At 42.1% G+C, this 27,363-nt stretch overlaps 1 protein-coding gene across 1 annotated transcript in view; it reads right to left on the bottom strand.

The window, feature by feature from the left end:
• MMP16 (matrix metallopeptidase 16) overlaps positions 1 to 27,363 on the bottom strand; it is a 299,874-nt gene that overhangs the window by 130,315 nt on the left and 142,196 nt on the right. The window contains exon 2 of the mRNA XM_069731578.1: positions 5,940 to 6,088. Within this exon, the coding sequence (XP_069587679.1) occupies positions 5,940 to 6,088 (149 nt within the window). The remainder of the gene's footprint in view (positions 1 to 5,939; positions 6,089 to 27,363) is intronic.

A 27,363-nucleotide genomic window follows, 5' to 3' on the forward strand; every position in this document is an offset into this window, starting at 1 on the left:
CTTGCTAGATGAATTTTGGCTTCGTATTTTGTGCTGAATATAAATAAAACATCGTAAAACAATATGTAGATACTAATTATTATCCATTTTTCGTATAAAAATTATACCTATAGTGATAAGTTTCATACAAAATATATGTAAGCCAAGTCCAGGCTGAAAGACAATTTGACTGTTCTGTCCCCACATAATGAGAATAAAGGTATAACTGGCTGTTAGATGCTGTGAGACTTTCCTACCTTCGTTTCCAAGAAATTGAAGACTTCACAAGCCTAGAAATGTGTGCTCACAGCAATGAGATGAACAGCAAAATGGCTAATGAGAGGAGGGAGGCAGGAAGACAAGTAGAAGCCACTCCCAGTTTGAATTAACTTAATTGACAGCAACATAAGTGACCAGTAACAACACTGAACAATAGATATCAGCATAACATTTGTAGCTGAATGAACTTTAGTTTCTGAAACCAAGTAAAGTCTTCCCACAGTGGAGGTATATGTGAAGGTACAATTGTACCTATGCAGCCTGTTAAGGTTGTAAAATTATGCAGCCTGACAAGGGTTAAAAACAAAAATAAATAAAAAAGATTATTAATTCCTTCTTTCAAGCGAACGCTGCTGGGAAGAAGGGATGAATACCGGCTTCAGCACCGCACGCAGGGGACAGCGCTTAACTCTAGCGCTGTCTCCTGCACGGTCCTTGTGGTCCTCAGTCGGCACACGGGCGGCACACTGATGTTCAACGTAAACACACGGATAATTCCGGTACCGATTTTTCCGGTACCGGAATTATCTGGACGTGTGAGACTGGCCTAAGACATACTGATAGGGAATGTAGACTGTGAGCCCCAATGGGGACAGTGATGATGACGTTTGTATAAAGCTGAGAAAGTAACAGCGCTATATAAGCAAGTAAAATAAAAACAAATAGCATTAAAAGTATGTCGTATTTTTCAGGCTGATTCCACCTGGAACTTGCCTGAAAAAGAGCTGAAATAACATAAAGAACATTTACACAGCAATGGCAGAACGTCTTGCTGTGCACATCTTCCGTCACTTGTAACTTCTTTTGAATGCTTCAGGATTAGAAAGCCCTGAGTCAGCTGAAAGAACTGACCTAACCATTGTACTGTCGGGTTCCACTTGTCGGCCACCACCATCTTATATTTAACTTTTTAAAAGAAAATACGTCTGCGACAAAGCCGACACAAAAGAAGGGACGGCGAAGACGACAAAGAAGACGGTTCAGGAAAAACAATGCAGGTGTTTTCCTGAAGAGTCTTCTGCATCAAAAGTGATGAGGTTAAAGGGAATCTGTCACCAAATTTTTGCTACCTCATCTGAGAGCAGCATAATGTAGGGGAAGAGACCCTGATTCCAGCGATGTATCACTTAATATACTGGGTGTAGCAGTTGTGACACAATCAAAATTAATAAGTGTAACATGTAGCAGAGCTCAAAAGCTGCCTCTGCTCACGCCACAGCTTTCTTTGTACATTGTATTGACAGTGCGCTGCTAATCAGTGCTGGGGGCAGAGTTGGACCAGGAGGCACGGGAGCTGTAGTCCGGGAAGTGATGATCTCCTGATGATAAAACACTGATTGTGTCCAAACAGCATACAGCATAATAAGTGACATATCTCTGAGGGTATGTGTCCACGTTCAGGATTGCATCAGGATTTGCTCAGGATTTGATGCAGGTAAAATCTGCAACAAATCTGCACTTGAGGTCACTGGCAGGTCACCTGCATTTTTCACGCATTTTTTGACGCGTTTTTCATGCGTTTTTTTCATGCGGATTTGTGTTTTTTTGTAAGCTCAATAAAGATATACAAAAAAAAAAGAATTGTGATGTAATTTCTTGTTCTTGATCTTGAAGGAAGATAGATAGATCTTGAAGGAGTTCCCAGAGATGCTTAGAACTTGTTGGCCCTTTTGCCTTCACTCTGCGGTCCAGCTCACCCCAAACCATCTCGATTGGGTTCAGGTCTGGTGACTGTGGAGGCCAGGTCATCTGGCGTAGCACCCCATCACTCTCCTTCTTGGTCAAATAGCCCTTACACAGCCTGGAGGTGTGTTTAGGGTCATTGTCCTGTTGAAAAATAAATGATGGTCCAAACCGGATAGAATAGCATGCCACTGCAAGATGCTGTGGTAGCCATGCTGGTTCAGTATGCATTTAATTTTGAATAAATCCCCAACAGTGTCACCAGCAAAGCACCCCCACACCATCACACCTCCTCCTCCATGCTTCACGGTGGGAACCAGGCATGTAGAGTCCATCCGTTCACCTTTTCTGCGTCGCACAAAGACATGGTGGTTGGAACCAAAGATCTCAAATTTGGACTCATCAGACAAAAGCACAGATTTCCACTGGTCTAATGTCCATTCCTGGTGTTCTTTAGCCCAAACAAGTCTCTTCTGCTTGTTGCCGGTCCTTAGCAGTGGTTTCCTAGCTAAACTTATCCTCAGAAGCAGAGGTGACTCTTGGTCTTCCTTTCCTGGGGCGGTCCTCATGTGAGCCAGTTTCTTTGTAGTTCTTGATGGTTTATGCCACTGCACTTGGGGACACTTTCAAAGTGTTCCCAATTTTTCGGACTGACGGACCTTCATTTCTTAAAGTAATGATGGCCACTCGTTTTTCTTTACTTAGCTGCTTTTTCTTGCCATTATACAAATTCTACCAGTCAATTCAGTAGGACTATCAGCTGTGTATCCACCAGACTTCTGCACAACACAACTGATGGTCCCAACACCATTTGTAAGGCAAGAAATCCCACTTATTAAACCTGACAGGGCACACCTGTGAAGAGAAAACTATTCCCGGTGACTACCTCTTGAAGCTCATCAAGAGAATGCCAAGACTGTGCAAAGCAGTCATCAAAGCAAAAGGTGGCTACTTTGAAGAACCTAGAATATAAGACATATTTTCAGTTGTTTCACACTTTTTTGTTAAGTATATAATTCCACATGTGTTAATTCATAGTTTTGATGCCTTCAGTGTGAATGTACAATTCATAGTCATGAAAATACAGAAAAATCTTTAAATGAGAAGGTGTGTCCAAACTTTTGGTCTGTACTGTATCTATCGTATCTGTCTATCTATCGTATCTATCTATCACATCTATCTATGGATCTATCTATCCTATTTATCTATGGTATCTATCTATCGATATATCTATCTATTATCTACCGATATTTCTATCTATAAATATATCTCTATATAGATAGATATGATAGATAATAGATAAACAGATGATTGATAGATAGATAGATACGATAGATGGATCACACAAGCGAGAAACTCGGACGAGTCTCACATCTTAATACCCGACACTGCCGCAGGCAGTCGGGTGCGGAGCATACAGCTACATGTATTTCTATGCAGCTGCACGCTCCACTCCTGAATGCTGGCGCCAGTGTCGGGTATTAGGATGCGAGACTAGTCCGAGTTTCTTGCATACTGATCCCAGCCTTAAATAAAGACACACACACGAAATCTGCGTGAGGCCGGGGTCACACTCGCGAGAAACTCACACAAGTCTCTCGCTTCAATACCCGGCACTGCCACCGGCACTCGGAAGCGGAGCGTGCGGCTGCATATATTTCTACGCAGCTGAACGCTCTGGTCCCAAGTGCCAGCGGCAGTGCTGGCTATTGATGCCGGCCTTAAACGCAATATGTTTAATTTAAAAAAAAAAAAAATGGAAAAAAAATGGCGTGCGCCAGAGGGGGAAAGCCGACGGCTGGGGGCCAATATTTGTAGCCTGGGAAGGGGTAATATCCATGGCCCCTCTCTAGGTTATGAATATCAGCCTGCAGCTGTCTGCGTAGCCTTTACTGGCTATTAAATTAAGGGGACCCCCAAAAAAATGACATGGGGTTCCCCTATATTTTATAGCCAGAAAGGCTGCGGGCTGATATTCATAGCCTAGAGAGGGGCCATGGTTATTGCCCCCCCCCCCCCCCTGACTACAAATACCAGCCCCCAGCCGCCCCAAATTCCGGCACTTAGCCCCTCTCTTCCCAGTAGCGGTGGGATATGGGGTAATAAGGGGTTAATGTCACCTTGCTATTGTAAGGTGACATTAAGCCTGGTTAATAATGGAGAGACGTCAATAAGACGCCTATCCATTATTAATCCTAGAGTAGTGAAAGGGTTATAAAAATAAATAAAGACACAGCCAGAAAAAAGTATTTTAATATTCTTAATTTTAGCATACTTACCATACTCGATAGCCTGCGTAAAAAATTTAAATAATAGACCAACCGTATACCTACTTTCCGCCGTAGTCCAATTAATAACGAGTGTCCCACGACGATCTCTCCTATAGAACAGTGACATCGGGTGATGTCACTGCTCTATAGGACCCTCAGTGACACACTGACAGGACACAATGGCTCCGGCAGTGCATCACTGAGGTTACCTTAGTTCATAGTCTCACTTTATGGCATTGCTGCGAGGGAACTTTCTCACACAGCAGAGCCACAAGTGAGACTAAGGACTATTTTTTACAGTTTCAGAGAATACAGTGCGGAAGGATACTTTCCATCATTGTATTCCTGGAGCCCCTAGAGAGCGGTTGCATCAGCTGATGCTGCTGCTCTCCATGGGAGATCTTCGTGGGACACTCGTTTTATTTGGATATTTGCGGATCAGGGAGTATATTGTTTGTTTATTATTTTATAATTTGTTACAGGTGACACTGGCTTCGGGGATCAAGGTGACAAGTGATGGTGAGTATGTACTCTATGTTTAATGTACTGTATGTCTAGATGTATGTATTGTATGCATGTTATGAATGTTGCATGTTCTGTCTATATGTACAGTATGTTGCATGTTGTCGCATGTTGCATGCCGCATGTTGTCGCATGTCACATGTTGCATGTTGTGACATGTTGCATGTTGTATGTTGCCGCATGTTGCATGTCGTATGTCGCATGCTGTATGTTGCATGTCGCATGTGTCGCATGCTGTCGCATGTTGCATGTTGTCACATGTTGTCACATGTTGCATGTTGTCGCATATTGCATGTCGTATGTCGCATGGTGTATGTAGTATGGTGTATGTTGTGTGTTGTATGTGCACACAGTGTAGACGAGTCCAGCTCAGCTACATCTCGATGCCTGATATCCAGATGTAGCAGAGCCGGTAGATGATCGCCGGAGATAACTCTCCAGCGATCACATACACTACAGCGTTCTCACAATCAGCTGATCAGCTGTTTGCGAGAACCAGACTAGTGACCGGAGATAAGTCCCGGTCACGTGCATGGCAGTTCTAGGGATAACATAAGTTATCGCGACAACTGCAGTGGATGAGGGACTTCCGGCGGCGGGACAAATGAGACGGCAGACATGCGTAGTAAGCTGCGTGTACGCAGTTTCTACGCATGTGACTAATCATTAGATGCGATTTTATCGCATCTAATGATAGTCTATGGTAAATTTACGGGGAGGCGACGGAGCGTCGCCGCATTGTAAACAGACATGCTGCGTTCTGAAAAGACGCGCCGCATGTCCGTTTACGCGGGTCTGCCACCTCCGTGTTTTACCGCATAGTGGAGACGGGATTTCATGAAATCCCCTCCACTATGCTGTAACATCTAGATGCTGCATGTTTGACGCTGCGGCTCTACGCAACATCAAACATGCAGCGCTTCCTGAACGTGGACACATACCCTGAAATCAGTGTCTCAGCCCCTACCCCATGCCTAAAAGACACTGTGTGCACATACACCAAGTGGCCAATTAGAGCCGACTTCAGTGGATTAACCGTATGTACGAAGGGAAATACCTTTCTTTCTTTGCATAAAACTGTACAACACATATGACGCATTGAAAGTCAACATTCATGAAAAAAACATTTTTAGAAATGCGTAAAAACCAGTATAAGAGACATCTAGTGCACTGTACACAATTCTACAGTAAGGAAAATCTACTTACTCAATTGTAAATCTGTCAACTGTTTTTGTAACATTGATACCATAGAATTGCTGCATAGCAGCTATAGCAGATTGCATGGTTTCCGCAGAGCGCAATAACGACATTCTGGGGTCTGATGGGGGAAGGTAGCCGTATTTTTGCAGCCAACCCTGAAAACGAATGAAAAAAAAACATATATGAATATATGTTAAAAGATTAATAAAAGACAATAATAATAAATTGAGAGTAATGATACATTGTTAAATAACTACCTAAATAAGTGTATTATATTATATTTATATAATTATCAGTCATAAAATACAAAATGCGAAGTCAGATTCAGCATCAATGTCCAGTATTATACAGGTCAGCGCTTTGGACTTTCTGAAGCAGTCACGACTTCTTTTGTCGCGTCAGTGGTCTCATTAAAATGTGTAGTGTCCTATAAGGGAGGACATGCATCATTCTGACAAGCAAGCGAGGAGGCAGTTCTGTCGATCCAGGTTGGGTCTGTATGGAAAACTGATAAATGTAAAGGAACCAAAAACGCTTTTTGCTTGCTGACTTGCATCTTCAGGTTTATGGCCATCATAATGTATATATATATATATATATATATATATATATATATATATATATATATATCACAAATATACCCCGCAAAAAACAGGGCATACTATAGGGAGGGAAATAAGGAGGCCCAATGACCTCTACCAATGACCAGCCTCTATCCCCCAGTACTACTCATATTTCCTGCTGCAAGTCATAACAGTTTGATAAGATTTAAATTATACATTATTATGTAAATATTTTAGACCTGATGCAGCTGCTGTACTTACTATGAAAATCCATGTCAGAATGTTTGGATAATCTTCTATGAAATTTAACTCTTCTTCATCCACATAGCATGATTGACAGTTCCTCAGTGTCCCTCATCCCTCCTGCTGCTGAGATTTTGCACTGCTCAGTACAAGCTGCAGCTGTCAGTCTGACAAGGATTTTCAAAGTGAGCACACCAGTCTCATCAGGTCTAAACGATCTACGTAAAAATGTAAAAAAAAAGTTGGTCTGCTTGAAGATGGATAAATACATACATGGAAATACAAGTGTTCCCTCAAGTCACAATGAAGCTCCTTCAGGACCCCAAAGCTCCTCTTATCTACATAGCAAGTATTTTTTTTATCTTGCAGTTACCGTTTCTTGCTTTTGCATTTGACAACTTGCCTTGTTCGATTTAATGATTTACTTTTTGTTCCTTATTTTTTTCTTGTTTTGGGTTGACATTTTTGCTGGCTTTGGAATCAATTATGAGATGATAAAACCCGTCCAAAGGGGTTGATCTCCCGGGTAGGACCAGCCTTGTTGAACAGCATAAAATCAGTGCAAAAAAACAAAACAAAATGGTACAGTCTTCTATAATCAGCGATTAGTTCTTTCATGTTAATCCAGCTAAAATTAAATCAGATTGGCTTTTATGATTTTCTTAGTCTTTCTTGAAACCACTGAGTCAGTTGTGTGCTTAGCAAAACCAAAGAAATGAGCCGATGCATAAGCTGGTATACGTGAAAGGTTTAGGGTACGTGTCCACGTTCTGGATTGCATCAGGATTTGACGCAGGTAAAATCTGCACCAAATCTGCACCTGAGGTCACTGGCAGGTCACTTGCGTTTTTCATGCTTTTTTCATGCGGATTTGTGTGTGTTTTTGTAAACTAAATAAAGATATATATATAAAAAAAAAGAATTGTGATGTCATTTCTTGTCCAACCTCTTCAATTATATACTCCATTGAAGAATAATGTTTACACACACAGCTAGATAGATAGATACGATAGATATTTATCTATCGTATCTATCTATCGTATCTATCTATTGTATACATCTATCGTATCTATCTATCTATCGTATCTATCTATCTATCGTATCTATCTATCTATCTATCGTATCTATCTATCTATCTATCTATCTATCTATCGTATCTATCTATCTATCTATCTATTGTATCTATCTATCTATCTATCGTATCTATCTATCTATCGTATCTATCTATCTATCGTATCTATCTATCTATCTATCGTATCTATCTATCTATCGTATCTATCTATCTATCTATCGTATCTATCTATCTATCTATCTATCTATCGTATCTATCTATCTATCTATCTATCTATCTATCGTATCTATCTATCTATCTATCTATCTATCTATCTATCTATCTATCTATCGTATCTATCTATCTATCTATCTATCTATTGTATCTATCTATCTATCTATCGTATCTATCTATCGTATCTATCGTATCTATCTATCTATCTATCTATGTATCTATCTATCTATCTATCTATCTATCTATCTATCTATCTATCTATCTATCGTATCTATCTATCTATCTATCGTATCTATCTATCTATCTATCTATCTATCTATCTATCTATCTATCTATCTATCTATCTATCGTATCTATCTATCTATCTATCTATCTATCTATCTATCTATCTATCTATCTATCTATCTATCGTATCTATCTATCTATCTATCTATCTATCTATCTATCTATCTATCTATCGTATCTATCTATCTATCTATCGTATCTACCTATCGTATCTATCTATCTATCGTATCTATCTATCTATCTATCGTATTTATCTATGGTATCTATCGATATATCTATCTATTATCTACTGATATATCTATCTATAACTATATCTATCTATATATAGATATATCGATAGATATATTGATAGATAGATAATAGATAAATAGATAATAGATTAATAGATAGATACAATAGATCAATACGATAGATATATGGATATGATGGATATGATAGATAGATGGATCACACATGCGAGAAACTCTGACGAGTCTCGCATCTTAATACCCGGCACTGCCACCGGCACTCGGGTGTGAAGCGTGCAGCTGTATGTATTTCTATGCAGCCGCACGCTCCGGTCCCGAGTTCCAGCGGCAGTGCCGGGTATTAAGATGCGAGACTCGTCCGAGTTTCTCGCATGTGTGATCCCGACCTTAACCCCTTTAGCACCAAGGGTGGTTTGCACGTTAATGACCGGGCCAATTTTTACAATTCTGACCACTGTCCCTTTATGAGGTTATAACTCTGGAACGCTTCAACGGATCGCAGTGATTCTGACATTGTTTTCTCGTGACATATTGTACTTCATGACAATGGTAAAAATTCTTTGATAGTACCTGCGTTTATTTGTGAAAAAAACGGAAATTTGGCGAAAATTATGAAAATTTCGCAATTTTCCAACTTTGAATTTTTATGCAATTAAATCACAGAGATATGTCACACAAAATACTTAATAAGTAACATTTTCCACATGTCTACTTTACATCAGCACAGTTTTGGAACAAAATTTTTTTTTGTTAGGGAGTTATGAGGGTTAAAAGTTGACCAGCAATTTCTCATTTTTACAACACCATTTTTTTTTACGGACCACATCACATTTGAAGTCATTTTGAGGGGTCTATATGATACAAAATACCCAAGTGTGACACCATTCTAAAAACTACACCCCTCAAGGTGCTCAAAACCATATTCAAGAAGTTTATTAACCCTTCTGGTGCTTCACAGGAATTTTTTGAATGTTTAAATAAAAATGAACATTTAACTTTTTTTCACAAAAAATTTAATTCAGCTCCAATTTGTTTTATTTTACCAAGGGTAACAGGAGAAAATAGACCCCAAACATTGTTGTACAATTTGTCCTGAGAACGCCGATACCCCACATGTGGGGGTAAACCACTGTTTGGGCGCATGGCAGAGCTCGGAAGCGAAGGAGCGCCATTTGACTTTTCAATGCAAAATTGACAGGAATTGAGATGGGACGCCATGTTGCGTTTGGAGAGCCACTGATGTGCCTAAACATTGAAACCCCCCACAAGTGACACCATTTTGGAAAGTAGACCCTCTAAGGAACTTATCCAGAGGTGTGGTGAGCACTTTGACCCACCAAGTGCTTCACAGAAGTTTATAATGTAGAACCGTAAAAATAAAAAATCATATTTTTTCACAAAAATTATCGTTTCGCCCCCAATTTTTTATTTTCCCAAGGGTAAGAGAAGAAATTGGACCCCAAAAGTTGTTGTACAATTTGTCCTGAGTACGCTGATACCCCATATGTGGGGGTAAACCACTGTTTGGGCGGATGGGAGAGCTCGGAAGGGAAGGAGCGCCGTTTGACTTTTCAATGCAAAATTGACAGGAATTGAGATGGGACGCCATGTTGCGTTTGGAGAGCCACTGATGTGCCTAAACATTGAAACCCCCCACAATTGACATCATTCTGGAAAGTAGACCCCCGAAGGAACTTATCTAGAGGTGTGGTGAGCACTTTGACCCACCAAGTGCTTCACAGAAGTTTATAATGCAGAGCCGTAAAAATAAAACAAAAATTTTTTCGCACAAGAATTATTTTTTTAGCCCCCAGTTTTGTATTTTCCCAAGGGTATCAGGAGAAATTGGACCCCAAAAGTTGTTGTCCTATTTGTCCTGAGTACGCTGATACCCCATATGTTGGAGTAAACCCCTGTTTGGGCACACGGGAGAGCTCGGAAGGGAAGAAGCACTGTTTTACTTTTTCAACGCAAAATTGGCTGGAATTGAGATCGGACGCCATGTCGCGTTTGGAGAGCCCCTGATGTGCCTAAACAGTGGAAACCCCCCAATTATAACTGAAACCCTAATCCAAACACACCCCTAACCCTAATCCCAACAGTTACCCTAACCACACCTCTAACCCTGACACACCCCTAACCCTAATCCCAACCCTATTCCCAACTGTAAATGTAATCTAAACCCTAACTGTAACTTTAGCCCCAACCCTAACTTTAGCCCCAACCCAAACTGTAGCCCTAACCCTAACCCTAGCCCTAGCCCTAACCCTAACCCTAGCCCTAACCCTAGCCCTAGCCCTAACCCTAGCCCTAACCCTAGCCCTAACCCTAATGGGAAAATGGAAATAAATACTTTTTTAAATTTTTCCCTAACTAAGGGGGTGATGAAGGGGGGTTTGATTTACTTTTATAGCGGGTTTTTTAGCGGATTTTTATGATTGGCAGCCATCACACACTGAAAGACGCTTTTTATTGCAAAAAATATTTTTTGCGTTACCACATTTTGAGAGCTATAATTTTTCCATATTTTGGTCCACAGAGTCATGTGAGGTCTTGTTTTTTGCAGGACGAGTTGATGGTTTTATTGGTAACATTTTCGGGCACGTGACATTTTTTGATTGCTTTTTATTCCGATTTTTGTGAGGCAGAATGACCAAAAAACAGCTATTCATTGGGGGAGGAAGTTTATACCGTCCCGCGTTTGGTAAAATTGATAAAGCAGTTTTATTCTTCGGGTCAGTACGATTACAGCGACACCTCATTTATATCATTTTTTTTATGTTTTGGCGTTTTTATACGATAAAAACTATTTTATAGAAAAAATAATTATTTTTGCATCGCTTTATTCTCAGGACTATAACTTTTTTATTTTTTTGCTGATGATGCTGTATGGCAGCTCGTTTTTTGCGGGACAAGATGATGTTTTCAGCGGTACCATGGTTATTTATATCTGTCTTTTTGATCGCGTGTTATTCCACTTTTTGTTCGGCGGTATGATAATAAAGCGTTGTTTTTTGCCTCGTTTTTTTTTTTTTTTTCTTACGGTGTTTACTGAAGGGGTTAACTAGTGGGCCAGTTTTATAGGTCGGGCCGTTACGTACGCGGCGATACTACATATGTGTACTTTTATTGTTTTTTGTTTTTTTTATTTAGCTAAAGAAATGTATTTATGGGAATAACATTTTTTTTTTCTTTATTTAGGAATTTTTTTTTTTTTTTTTTTTACACATTTGGAAATTTTTTTTTTAACTTTTTTACTTTGCCCCAGGGGGGGACATCACAGATCAATGATCTGACAGTTTGCATAACACTCTGTCAGATCACTGATCTTACTTACAGCACTGCAGGCTTCGCAGTGCCTGCTCTGAGCAGGCTCTGTGAAGCCACCTCACTCCCTGCAGGACCCGGATCCGCGGCCATCTTGGATCCGGAGCTGGAGCAGGCAGGGAGGGAGGTAAGACCCTCGCAGCAACGCGATCACATCGCGTTGCTGCGGGGGGCTCAGGGAAGCCCGCAGGGAGCCACCTCCCTGCGCGATGCTTCCCTGCACCGCCGGCACATCGAGATCATGTTTGATCGCGGTGTGCCAGGGGTTAATGTGCCGGGAGCGGTCCGTGACCGCTCCTGGCACATAGTGTCGGATGTCAGCTGCGATAGGCAGCTGACACCCGGCCGCGCTCCCCCCGTGATCGCCGCCGATCGCGCTGGACGTACTATCCCGTCTGTGGTCATAGGGGCCCACCCCACCTCGACGGGATAGTACGTCCGATGTGAGAAAGGGGTTAAATAAAGACGCGTACACCCATGAAATCTGCGTTAGGCCGGGGTCACACTCACGAGAAACTCACACAAGTCTCTTGCTTCAATACCCGGCACTGCCACGGGCACTCGGGACCGGAGTGTGCGGCTGCATGTATTTCTATGCAACTGAACGCTCCGGTCCTGAGTGGCAGCGGCAGTGTCGGGTATTTACCCCGGCCTTAACTGCAATACGTTTAATTAAAAAAATTTATTTTTTTTTAAATGGTGTGGGCTCCCGCGCAATTTTCTGTGCCAGAGAGGGAAAGCCAGCGACTGGGGGACTGATATTTGTAGCCTGGGAAGGGGTTAATACCCATGTAGATTCCTACTATCAGCCCGCAGCTGTCAGCGTAGCCTTTACTGGCTATAAAAATAGGGGGACCCCCCCAAAAAAATGATGTGGGGTCCCCCTATGATTTATAGCCAGAAAGGCTACACAGACAGTTGCAGACTGATATTCATAGCCTAGAGAGGGACCATGGATATTGCTCCCCCCCCCCCCAGCTACAAATACCAGCCCCCAGCCGCACCAGAATGGCGCATCTATAAGATGCGCCAATTCTGGCGCTTAGCCTCTCTCTTCCCACTCCCGAGTAGTGGTGGGATATGGGGTAATAAGGGGTTAATGACACCTTAGGTGTCAATAAGACGCCTATCCATTATTAATCCTAGTAAAGTGTAAATAAATCACACACACACTAGAAAAAAGTATTTTAATGAAATCATTACACACACTTTTTGACCATATCTTTATTGTACGCACACCAAATTCATACTCCCTGTCCGCAGATATCCCATAACGAGTGTCCCACGACGAGTCCAGCTCTGCTACATCTGGATGCCTGCCATCCAGACATAGCAGAGCTTGTAGATAACTCTCCAGCGATCACCTACATTCTACATTCTAGCACTCACGGTCAGCTGACCGTGAGAACCAGCCTAGTGTGACCGGAGATAACCCCCGGTCACGTGCACGGCAGCTCTCGCGGTAAGCAAAGTTATTGCGGGAACTTATCTTACTGCGAGAACTGCAGTGGATGCGGGGCTTCTGGCAGCGGGACAGGTGACATGTGTAGTAAGCTGCATTAACGCAGTTTCTACGCATTTCACTAATCATTAGATGAGGTTTTACCGCATGTAATGATTTTCTATGGGAAATTTACGGTGCGGCGACGGAGCGTCACTGCACTGCAAACAGACATACTGCGTTCTGAAAAGATGCGCCGCATATCTGTTTACGCAGGTCTGTCGCCTGCGTGTTTGACCGCATAGTGGAGATGGGATTTCATGAAATCCTCTCCACTATGCTGTAACATCTGGACGCTGCATGTTTGACGCTGCGGCTCTACGCAGCGTCAAACACACAGCGCTTCCTGAACGTGGACACATACCCTTAAGAGCACGTTCACACTGTGGCCATTTCACAGACAAAACCTAAGAAAAAAAAAAACAAAATGAGCATATACCCTATAGTAGGTAAATAAATAAGTAAATAGTACATGTGAATAACAGAGCACTTCCGTAAACACTATTTTGATCAAAAAAGTCTAAAAGCCACCCAACCACGACAAGGTGTACCCAATCAGGATGGTCCTATCCTGTCTCTAGTATTAAAACTTCACCTTGTGTCTGCAGACCTCAATGTGAATAAGGTCAGAGGAGAACTGGGGCCCGACTGTTCAGACACCCGTTCATGGGAAGCAAACGTATATAGATGAAATGCCTAACCCAGAAAGGGGGAGCGCCACCCCTGTTTGTATAAAGTGCAAGAAACTACAGCAAAACCAAAGAAGTGAGCCGGAGCATAAGCTGGTATACATGAAATGTGTAAGAGCACGTTCACGCTGTGGCCATCTCACAGACAAAATTCAAGAAACAAAATAACCATACACCCTATAGTAATAGTACATATAAATAACATAGTACACACTATTTTGATCAAAATCATAGAAGCCATCCCTCCACGACAAGGTGTACCCAATCAGGATGGTCCTATCCTGCCTCTAGTATTAAAACTTCATCTTGTGTCAGCCAATGTCAATGTTAATAAGGGAAGAGCAGGACCGGGCCCCAAATGTTCAGACACCTGTTCAGGGGAAGCTGTATAGATGAAATGCCTAGCTCATAGTGCAAGAAACTACAAAAAAAACAAAGAAGTGAGCCGGAGCATGAGCCGGTATACATGAAATGTGTAAGAGCACGTTCACACTGTGGCCATCTCACAGACAAAACTCAAGGAACAAAAAAAACCATACACCATACAGTAACAGTACATATAAATATCATAGGGTACTTAGTAAACACTATTTTGATCAAATAAGAGTAGAAGCCAACCTGCCACGACAAGGTGTACCCAAACGGGATGGTCCTATCCTGCCTCTAGTATTAAAACTTCATCTAGTGTCAGCCAACATCAATGTTAATAAGGGTAGAGAAGGACAGGGCCCCAAACGTTCAGACACGCGTTCATGGGAAGCTGTATAGATGAAATCCCAAGCTCAAAAAAGGGACCACACCCCTGTTTGAACAATGTACAAAAATCAACAGCAAAACCAAAGAAATGAGCCGGACCATAAGCCGGTATACATGAAATGCGTGAGAGCACGTTCACACTTTCTTGAGACCACCGAGTCGGGTGCCTGCTTCATGTAGCTTTAGTATAATGCTTCGGACTCAATTTCACAGGTAAACTTTAAAGACAGCAGAGTTTATGAATATCTTGACAGGTTTGGTTGCCCAATATATATCACTAAAATATCACCGAGTATTAAGCAAGAGCATGTAAAGGGCAGCAGCTTTCCTCTGCTGGCTGGCTGTACGCTTCTGACTGTTATAAATGAGAGAGGTAATTTACAGACTGATTCGTAGCCTTGGAAAAAAAACCTGCCTTGAACAATACTATAGTACGTACAATAAATCTTATTTACAGCTCACGTTCCTCAACTGCACTGACCCCACAACTATGTTATTACTGGAGGCTTTCTTCAGAATTTTAACAATTATTTATTACTCATATTTAGCCGATCACTTGAAATTCTACCCAAAAGGAACATTTACATCTGTACAAACCATAAGAGATATTGTGGAGAAAGCAATTACTCATCTCACAATGCTCCATGACGTTAACCCTTTGCCATTCATCCATTTACCGTACTTTGTTTCCTTTACGATAGGGGCTTTTTTGCTTCGTTTTTCAATTTTCGCCAATGACTTTTGCATTTTTTGGAGACACGTTGTATTTGTTAAGGCACGATTTCAGGGTAAATATAATATATTGAAACGGAAAGGCTTTTATTACATTTTTTGGGGGTGGGTGGGAGGTGAAGGAGTGGAATGGAAGAAAAAAACCTGCAAGTCTGCGATATCTTATACATTGTTTTTTGAGTTTCGCATTTACAGTGTTCACATTATATTTTTTTATCACAATTTTTGCTTTAGAAATCTTTTTTTGTAAAGATCAAATTTCTTACGTCACCATATTCTGAGAGCCACATCTTTTTATTTTTTCTATCCATGTATCAGTACGGTTTTGGGAACATCGCACATTTTAACTCTTTTTAGTTTCCTTTATCTTGCATGGTAGGAAGAACAAAAAAACAATAATTTATTTTTTTTTCAAATGTTTTAATATTGCTTTTGCTTCGCACATTGTCTATGGCACTTTTGAATATAGCAAAGTACAGTGCTCAACTATCAGCAACCAAATGACCCCTATTTTCATGGAGAGACAATAAGTTGGAATTGTGCGTCAAAGCCCTATAAGGGGAATCTGTCAGCAGGTTTTTGCTATATAATCCGAGGACAGAATAATACAGCAGGCGGGACGCAGATTTCAGCGATATGTCACTTATTAGACTGTGTGCAGTTGTTCCCATAGAATGAAGGTTTCATCACCAGGATATTATCACTACCAGGACTGGTGCTCATGTGAGCAGTGGTCTGACTACAAACTCTTATTGTGGCACAACTGGAAGACCCAGTAAACTAAGTGATACATCATTGGAATCAGGATCTCTTTCCACATTATTCTACTCTCAGATGAGGTAATAAAAACTTGGGTGACAGATAACCTTTAACCAATTTCACCCATAATTGAAAAGAATCTCCTCCTGAAATGAGAATACTTGGTTGCTCACTTTATTTTTCGATAAGGATTCTTTTACCAATCTTTTTAGCAATTTCAGGGTTGTTTTAATTTCCTTACAGTGGTAACAGATACTTGACGACATGAATCAGACATTTTTAAGCTATAGAGCGATGTCCTCTTGTCGCCCAATAACCCATATTATGCAGCTTACAACATACTCACTACTCACAACTCTTTTTCCTCTTCTGCTTACATGTGCTTCAATTGTATCCTCATGCCATATTTTTCCCATACATCTTTCGTATGTGCACAGATGTCTCATGGGTGCAGGGTGCGAAATAAAATCTGCATTTAATTAACGTTACCTAGACTATTCTCAGGATTAGACAAACCCTGTAAAACACATTTTAATAAAATTCAATTATTCTTATCGGTTGCATATTGCAAAGTTAACAAGATGCTAAAAGCATTAGGTTGCTGTCTGCCAAAAATGTATTGGACAGAGCTTACAACTAGAAAACCCTAAACATTCATTTATGATTTTTATTTCCCATGGTTTATATCATTCCAAAATATTCCACAGCATTAGCAGGATCAATCTACAGTTTGGACAATGTAAGATAGCACCCTATATTAGTGCCCACCATCCAATGCTTTTGGTGATAAATGTGTCCCTTGGACTCCTCAATCAGAGACATGAACGTTCTCAAGAAATTATGTCATCGGCTAAAGTTAAGGCTGGATTATGAGTCCCAATGTGGCTCCCGAGCAATGAAATTTCTTTTATAATCTTTCTGCGAATCGGTTTAAAAATGTAAGTCATTATTTGTAATTATATTTTCTCTCCTTTAGTTTAAGGCTCTGTTAACATCACATTTTTGCTTTCTGCCAATTATTCTTTAGGAGGACTCTCAACGTAGATCTCGGACTGAAGGCTGCAACATATCCCAATATATTGGAATACAGTAAGATACACTACCAAAAAAAAACCTCACCAGACAGTCAAACACCACAATACTTCCGAATCGGCTCTGCCTACTGAGACTTAGGTGACAAAACTGACCATTCATGGTCAGATATGTGACGTTAGCTCAAGCTCCATTGACGTAACTCTCAGTGTATGGAGAGCTGTCATTGGACCTTTCTGGTTCTCCAGAGTGTGCATATGGCTAGTCTCTAGGGCAGAGGTCCCCAACCCTTCTGAGCTTGAGGGCCACATCCAGCTATGAAAGAGGGTCGTGAGCCACATTCAGCTTTGAGAAAGGGTCGCGAGCCACAACCAGCTCCTTCCCCACTCACAGTAGTGACACCGAGAGCTTCCATTACTGGTATAATGACAACCAAAGCTTTTCCACTGAAATCACACCAAGGCAGTATGCCACGCTCCACGGTTTCCTATCTCGCCCACATTCAGATCTGCTCTTCTGTACAGGGCTACACACAAAAGTCACCCTTTTGAGATTTGCTCTTAATAATTATTTACACCTGGTGCTAATGCACCAAGCTGGCAGGCAGCCGCGAGCCACACATCCCAGGCTCGCGAGCCACATGTGGCTCCCGAGCTACAGGTTGGAGACCCCTGCACTAGGGGCTGCATATTACTGACTTTATACAATATCTCGCGCATGGAAAAAGGTGAGAGCACAATCTGGGCCAGTTTGCATACTCCCTCATACTGCATCTTACAAGAGAACAAAAGTAAATTTTTAGTGGCCATGGTTTAGGAGACTGGGCTGGAGACCATGCTGCTTGTATCTCGGTCTCCTCACCAATGCTCCGAGACACATATACATTTAGCTTTAGCATTTTTCATGATGTTCAATTAAGCAAAGCTCTAAACTGGATACAAAATATAGAAAATCTCTGGTAATTTCCCATGTAATTAATATAGTATCTAAGAGTGTAGAAGACACCATAACAGAGGCCATATTCACATGTCAGTGTCTGTTGTGTGTGTGCTACATAGTTGTTTTACACGGACAATACACAGTCCCATTATATTGAGAGGGGCTGCTCAACTGTTTGTTCTTCTTAGACTAATGGTCCGAATAAAAATAAGGAAGACCTACTTGCCCATTTAAGTGAACTTGTCCATCCATGAAAAACAAAGAACAAAGCAAGCATCCATATCCTGCTAATTTTCCATGGACTTGTAGTTAAAGAAGAATGGATGACATCTGGATGGTAAAGAATTGACACCTGGATATAAAATAGACTATGACATAGATGAAAGCAGTCCATTTTTTGGATACTGAGGTGTATAAGGCTTAAAGGAGGTGGTCATTCTAATAAAAGGGTGCTTTCCAGCTTTCAGTGGAACATGTTGACTAGTCAAAGGCACACAGGCCCTCAGATTTGATGGATAACACTACATGGGTTTCACATTTAGATCATATGTTCCCCATTTTAGCCCTTGACTAGGACTTTGGGAACAGATTAGTGGGTGCAATTGAAACAAGGAGGCTACCTGTCCTACTAAAATAAAAACCTGTCATAGAAAATTGGACTCTCGGCCACCAATCAATCATAATGACCAAAATAGCAAGTAGGAAGGGAATCTGACTTCAGTAAATGGGTTCAGACAAATTTTTATTTACTCTGGTAATCCTCGAACTTCTAATTGTAAAAACATGAAGAAATGTATTTTTCTACGCTTACGACTTTGGTCAATATAAAACTAAGTCAAAGCGTGTTCTTCGAATTCCCAGGAAAGTTTTCCTCTGTTGATTAACACATCTGACGGATTCAAATCCTGCTGAAGAGCTACAAACCCGAGCAGAGATTGAAAACACAAACAAGTTATTAGGTGAAATATGAGCGCGCTCCACTATAAACATCAGCTCCGCAGAAAAAAGAACGCCAGATGTCACCATTAAAAGTAAAACTTCAGCATTTTGACTTTAGAGCGCAATTCATATCCAACTCGGAACTGCATTGTCTGCCAATGTAAATGATTCCCTGACTCAACAAACAGTTAGTTAGTCTTTAGAATAATACAGTGCAGATTTCTGACTTGCGTATTCTTAGGTGTACGATGATAAAGTGTCTCATCAAGATATCCAGTTTATACAATGGAATGCATGGCATATTTATAAAGATAAATGACTCTCGCATGTTATTTATTTATGCCAGACGGGCCGTTTTCCTAGGTTATTCCAGGGCAATCCTTAGTAGAAAGAAATTAAAGAAAATTCTTATGGGAAAAAAAGAGAAGGGAATTGCAGGGGCGTTTGCTCATTCAGTAATCCAGCAACATGTTGTAGGAGGCCTAAAATGCAGAGGCACGTCCAGTTACATGATCACACTACCAAAATCTAGATTGATCTCGTTTTCTATTACTTAAAGAGGGTTTACGATAAATTATACTTTTGGAATGGATTTTTTGATTTTTGGAATTTGTTTAGGCCCCAACAATCAGTAAGTGTTTATCAAATAGGACCACCATTAACCCCTTCATGACCCAGCCTATTTTGACCTTAAAGACCTTGCCGTTTTTTGCAATTCTGACCAGTGTCCCTTTATGAGGTAATAACTCAGGAACGCTTCAACGGATCCTAGCGGTTCTGAGATTGTTTTTTCGTGACATATTGGGCTTCATGTTAGTGGTAAATTTAGGTCAACAAATTCTGCATTTATTTGTGATAAAAACGGAAATTTGGCGAAAATTTTGAAAATTTCACAATTTTCACATTTTCAATTTTTATTCTGTTAAACCAGAGAGATATGTGACACAAAATAGTTAATAAATAACATTTCCCACATGTTTACTTTACATCAGCACAATTTTGGAAACAAAATTTTTTTTTGTTAGGAAGTTATAAGGGTTAAAATTTGACCAGCGATTTGTCATTTTTACAACGAAATTTACAAAACCATTTTTTTAGGGACCACCTCACATTTGAAGTCAGTTTGAGGGGTCTATATGGCTGAAAATACCCAAAAGTGACACCATTCTAAAAACTGCACCCCTCAAGGTACTCAAAACCACATTCAAGAAGTTTATTAACCCTTCAGGTGCTTCACAGCAGCAGAAGCAACATGGAAGGAAAAAATGAACATTTAACTTTTTAGTCACAAAAATTATCTTTTAGCAACAATTTTTTTATTTTCCCAATGGTAAAAGGAGAAACTGAACCACGAAAGTTGTTGTCCAATTTGTCCTGAGTACGCTGATACCTCATATGTGGGGGTAAACCACTGTTTGGGCGCACGGCAGGGCTTGGAAGGGAAGGAGCGCCATTTGACTTTTTGAATCAAAAATTGGCTCCACTCTTTAGCGGACACCATGTCACGTTTGGAGAGCCCCCGTGTGCCTAAAAATTGGAGCTCCCCCACAAGTGACCCCATTTTGGAAACTAGACGCCCCAAGGAACTTATCTAGATGCATAGTGAGCACTTTGAACCCCCAGGTGCTTCACAAATTGATCCGTAAAAATGAAAAAGTACTTTTTTTTCACAAAAAAATTCTTTTAGCCTCAATTTTTTCATTTTCACATGGGCAACAGGATAAAATGGATCCTAAAATGTGTTGGGCAATTTCTCCTGAGTACACCAATACCTCACATGTGGGGGTAAACCACTGTTTGGGCACATGGTAAGGCTCGGAAGGGAAGGAGCGCCATTTGACTTTTTGAATGAAAAATTATTTCCATCGTTAGCGGACACCATGTCGCGTTTGGATAGCTCCTGTGTGCCTAAACATTGGAGCTCCCCCACAAGTGACCCCATTTTGGAAACTAGACCCCCCAAGGAACTTATCTAGATGCATATTGAGCACTTTAAACCCCCAGGTGCTTCACAGAAGTTTATAACGCAGAGCCATGAAAATAAAAAATAATTTTTCTTTCCTCAAAAATGATTTTTTAGCTTGGAATTTCCTATTTTGCCAAGGATAATAGGAGAAATTGGACCCCAAATATTGTTGTCCAGTTTGTCCTGAGTACGCTGAAACCCCATATGTGGGGTAAACCACTGTTTGGGCGCACGGCAGGGCTCGGAAGGGATGGCACGCCATTTGGCTTTTTAAATGGAAAATTAGCTCCAATCATTAGCGGACACCATGTCACGTTTGGAGAGCCCCTGTGTGCCTAAACATTGGAGATCCCCAGAAATGACCCCATTTTGGAAACTAGACCCCCAAAGGAACTAATCTAGATGTGTGGTGAGGACTTTGAACCCCCAAGTGCTTCACAGAAGTTTATAACGCAGAGCCATGAAAAAAAAAAAAAAATTATTTTCTCAAAAATGATCTTTTAGCCTGCAATTTTTTATTTTCCCAAGGGTAACAGGAGAAATTTGACCCCAAAAGTTGTTGTCCAGTTTCTCCTGAGTACGCTGATACCCCATATGTGGTGGTAAATCACTGTTTGGGTACATGCCGGGGCTCGGAAGTGAAGTAGTGATGTTTTGAAATGCAGACTTTGATGGAATGCTCTGTGGGCGTCACGTTGCGTTTGCAGAGCCCCTGATGTGGCTTAACAGTAGAAACCCCCCACAAGTGACCCCATTTTGGAAACTAGACCCCCAAAGGAACTTATCTAGATGTGTGGTGAGCACTTTGAACCTCCAAGTGCTTCATAGAAGTTTATAATGCAGAGCCGTGAAAATAATAAATATGTTTTCTTTCCTCAAAAATAATTATTTAGCCCAGAATTTTTTAATTTTCCCAAGGGTAACAGGAGAAATTTGACCCCAATATTTGTTGTCCAGATTCTCCGGAGTACGGTGATACCCCATATGTGGGGGTAAACCACTGTTTGGGCACACGTTGGGGCTCGGAAGTGAAGTAGTGACGTTTTGAAATGCAGACTTTGATGGAATGCTCTGCGGGCGTCACGTTGCGTTTGCAGAGCCCCTGATGTGCCTAAACAGTAGAAACCCCCCACAAGTGACCCCATTTTGGAAACTAGACCCCGAAAGGAACTTATCTAGATGTGTGGTGAGCACTTTGAACCCCCAAGTGCTTCATAGAAGTTTATAATGCAGAGCCGTGAAAATAATAAATACGTTTTCTTTCCTCAAAAATAATTATTTAGCCCAGAATTTTTTATTTTCCCAAGGGTAACAGGAGAAATTGGACCCCAATAGTTGTTGTCCAGTTTGTCCTGAGTACGCTGATACCCCATGTGTGGGGTTAAACCACTGTTTGGGCACACGTCGGGGCTCAGAAGGGAAGTAGTGAATTTTGAAATGCAGACTTTGATGGAATGGTCTGCAGGCGTCACATTTGCGTTTGCAGAGCCCCTGGTGTGCCTAAACAGTAGAAACCCCCCACAAGTGACCACATTTTAGAAACTAGACCCCCCAAGGAACTTATCTAGATATGTGGTGAGCACTTTGAACCCCCAAGTGCTTCACAGACGTTTACAACGCAGAGCCGTGAAAATAAAAAATCATTTTTCTTTCCTCAAAAATGATGTTTTAGCAAGCATTTTTTTAGATTCACAAGGGTAACAGGAGAAATTGGACCCCAGTAATTGTTGCGCAGTTTATCCTGAGTACACTGATACCCCATATGTGGGGGTAAACCACTGTTTGGGCACATGTCGGGGCTCGGAAGGGAAGGAGCACCATTTGACTTTTTGAATACGAGATTGGCTGGAATCAATGGTGGCGCCATGTTGCGTTTGGAGACCCCTGATGTGCCTAAACAGTGGTAACCCCTCAATTCTACCTCCAACACTAACCCCAACACACCCCTAACCCTAATCCCAACTGTAGCCATAACCCTAATCACAACCCTAACCACAACCCTAATTCCAACCCTAACCCTAAGGCTATGTGCCCACGTTGCGGATTCGTGTGAGATATTTCCGCACCATTTTTGAAAAATCCGCGGGTAAAAGGCACTGCGTTTTACCTGCGGATTTCCGCGGATTTCCAGTGTTTTTTGTGCGGATGTCACCTGCGGATTCCTATTGAGGAACAGGTGTAAAACGCTGCGGAATCCGCGCAAAGAATTGACATGCTGCGGAAAATACAACGCAGCGTTTCCGCGCGGTATTTTCCGCACCATGGGCACAGCGGATTTGGTTTCCATATGTTTACATGGTACTGTAAACCTGATGGAATACTGCTGCGAATCCGCAGCCAAATCCGCACCGTGTGCACATAGCCTAATTCTAAAGGTATGTGCACACGCTGCGGAAAACGCTGCGGATCCGCAGCAGTTTCCCATGAGTTTACAGTTCAATGTAGACCTATGGGAAACAAAAATCGCTGTACACATGCTGCGGAAAAACTGCACGGAAACGCAGCGGTTTACATTCCGCAGCATGTCACTTCTTTGTGCGGATTCCGCAGCGGTTTTACAACTGCTCAAATAGAAAATCGCAATTGTAGAACCGCAGTGAAATGCGCAGAAAAAAACGCGGTAAATCCGCCATAAATCCGCAGCGGTTTAGCACTGCAGATTTATGAAATCCGCAGCGGAAAAATCCGCAGAGGACCAGAATACGTGTGCACATACCGAAACCCTAACCCTAACCCTGCCCCTAACCCTAGCCCTAACCCTACCCCTAACCCTACCCCTACCCCTAACCCTACCCCTAACCCTACCCCTAGCCCTACCCCTTCCCCTACCCCTATTCTAACATTAGTGGAAAAAAAAATTTCTTTACTTTTTTATTGTCCCTACCTATGGGGGTGACAAAGGAAGGGGGGGGGGTCATTTATTATTTTTTTTATTTTGATCACTGAGATATAATCTATCTCAGTGATCAAAATGCACTTTGGAACGAATCTGCCGGCCGGCAGATTTGGCGGGCGCACTGCGCATGCGCCCGCCATTTTGGAAGATGGCGGCGCCCAGGGAGAAGACGGACGGGACCCCGGCAGGATCGGTAAGTATGATGGGGTGGGGGGGGACCACGGGGGGGGGGGGATCGGAGCACGGGGGGGGGGAATCGGAGCGCGGCAGGCGTGGAACGGAGCACGGGGGGCGTGGAACGGAGCACGGGGGGGCTGGAACGGAGCACGGGGGGGTGGAACGGAGCACGGGGGGGTGGATCGGAATGCAGGGGGGTGATTGGAGCACGGGGGGTGATTGGAGCACGGAGGGAGCGGACAAGAGCACGGGGGGGAGCGGAGCACTGGATGGAGGGGAGCCGGAGCAGTGTACCGGCCAGATCGGGGGGCTGGGGGGGGCGATCGGTGGGGTGGGGTGGGGGCACATTAGTATTTCCAGCCATGGCCGATGATATTGCAGCATCGGCCATGGCTGGATTGTAATATTTCACCCGTTATAATAGGTGAAATATTACAAATCGCTCTGATTGGCAGTTTCACTTTCAACAGCCAATCAGAGCGATCGTAGCCACGAGGGGGTGAAGCCACCCCCCCTGGGCTAAACTACCACTCCCCCTGTCCCTGCAGATCAGGTGAAATGGGAGTTAACCCTTTCACCCGATCTGCAGGGACGCGATCTTTCCATGACGCCACATAGGCGTCATGGGTCGGATTGGCACCGACTTTCATGACGCCTACGTGGCGTCATGGGTCGGGAAGGGGTTAATATAGAAAATCACAGTCCATAGACCCCATTGGTGAAGGAGAGTGTCACTCGTATATAATCTCTTTAAAGGTTTTAAGAGATATATGCACACAAACTATTGCACTTGGGAATGACAATCTAACCTTTAGGACTGATTGAACCCAGTGGGGGGTTGACTATTTTGTTTCCCCTCATCCATTAAACAGGGTGCCCTGGACACCATTTTTGGAGAAGTAGACACTCAATGCATGGTTACTGCTCAGTTTTGACTATTTGAAACATGCACATAAACATTTGCATTGGGGACTGAGTACCCAATTATTAAATCAATGGGATTTGGTGGATGAACTATAATAGTGCCATTTATTCCATGGCGCTTTACATGTGAGGAGGGGTATACATAATAAAAAGTACTGTACAGTAATCTTAAACAATAAAAGTCAGGACTGGTACAAGTCCCTGCCCGTAAGGGCTCATAATCTACAAGGGATGGGTGAGAATATAGTAGGCGAGGGTAAAGCTGGTGGTGCAGCGGTTTGGTCGATCGGCGATTACTGCAGGTTGTAGGCTTGCCGGAAGAGGTGGGTCTTCAGGTTCCTTTTGAAGGTTTCCATGGTAGGCGAGAGTCTGCTATGATGAGGTAGAGAGATCTAGAGCAGGGGGGATTCATGAGAGAAATCTTGTATACGATTGTGGTAAGAGGAGATGAGAGCGGAGTAGAAAAGGAGATCTTGTGAGGATCGGAGGTTGCGTGCAGGTGAGTATCGGGCAACTAGGTCACAGATGTATGGAGGAGACAGGTTCAGGACGGCTTTCTATGCCATGGTTAGGGTTTTGAAATGGAGTCTCTGGGTAATGGGGAGCAAGTACAGGGATTGACAGGAGAGGCCAAGGAATAGCAGAGGGATAAATGGATTAGTTGGGGGGGGGGATAAATGGATTAGTCGGGCAGCAGAGTTTAGAACAGATTGGAGGGGTGCGAGAGTGGTAGAAGGGAGGCCACAAAACAGGAGGTTGCAGTAGTCAACGCGAGACATGATGAGGACATGGACTAGGGTATTTGCAGATTCTTGGTTGAGAAATGTACGGATTCGAGAAATATTTTTGACCAGGTCTTCTCCTGGAATCTATGTTCTTGAAAGAGAAGTAGGCACTCATGCATAGCCTCTCTATTTTAAACCATATCCTATCATGAACAGAAACATCTGCATTGTGAACTAATCTGTATATTTTCCACCGGGCGACCTGGTCTCCTCTGGGTTCTCCAGTTTCCTCCCACACTCCAAAGACATACTGATAGGGAATTTAGATTGTGAGCCCCAATGGTGACAGCGATGATGATGTCTGTAAAGTGCTGCAGAATTAATGGCGCTATATACAGTAAGTGAAGAAAGCAACAAAGACGGGGCGAGGGGGTCAAGATTGGACTATCCCTTGTAATATACCAAATTCACTAAGTATCATGAAATATAAGTGAGTAAAGTAAATACGTCACCTAAATTATAGTACAGATAGTGATTCATTCATTGCCACATCAAACCAATCCCAAGGATGACCCCATCAATCTGAAGAATAAAATGCTGATGAATTTGTGGCATATTCCCTGGATGGTAACACTGAGGACAAAGGTGCCCAATCCCATTCCTTGCAGGAAAATTAGATGCTAATGTGTGGTCCCTTTCCATTACAGTCTATTAGAAGAAACATGGATATACTGTATACTCTTGCACTTGAGAAATGGAACTCCATTCTTAAAACTGATATGGGGCCAAACAAAGACACCCCTATTCGAGAAGGATCTCAAAAAACGGAATTTCATGATATGTTCACTAGATATGTTATAAATATTTACTGAATGGGTATTTAAAGGAAGCCATCTGTCAGCATAAAAAGACTGATCAAACCAAGCACAAGCTCTCGGTGCACCATTGGGATGCTTAAGCAGTTGGATGGACCCTTCCACATACTTATTTCCATATCTCTCAGCCTTATCTTCTATAAAGAAGTAGACGTAGATATTAAGCACTGCTTGTCCACACCAAAGGTGTGCCTGGTTTGAACAGTCATTTTATGCTGACAGATTCTCATTGACTATTTGGGTCCCAAATAATCCAATAAAACAAGAGCACCAACTCCCTGTTCTTGGAGGAGAAGTAAGAACTTATCCATTGTCAATTTCAGTCTTTTTGACATATGGAACATGTGCAATAATTACTACGCACTTTGTCAGTATCAAAAACGACCCCAAAATCCAAGATTTTTAAAGGCAGTAACAAGGTGACCTGCTGCTAATCTGCCACTGGGTTGGCAAAAATTGTACTATGGGTTGGCATGAATTGTAATGTGGGTCCCAGATTAGATGATTATCACAAAATGTAAAAAATTAGGTGATGTACCTAAGGCAAAGATTCAGTATGTCTTCCCTCC

This window comes from Ranitomeya imitator, chromosome 6 (assembly GCF_032444005.1).
Source record: "Ranitomeya imitator isolate aRanImi1 chromosome 6, aRanImi1.pri, whole genome shotgun sequence".
Lineage (NCBI taxonomy): Eukaryota > Metazoa > Chordata > Amphibia > Anura > Dendrobatidae > Ranitomeya > Ranitomeya imitator.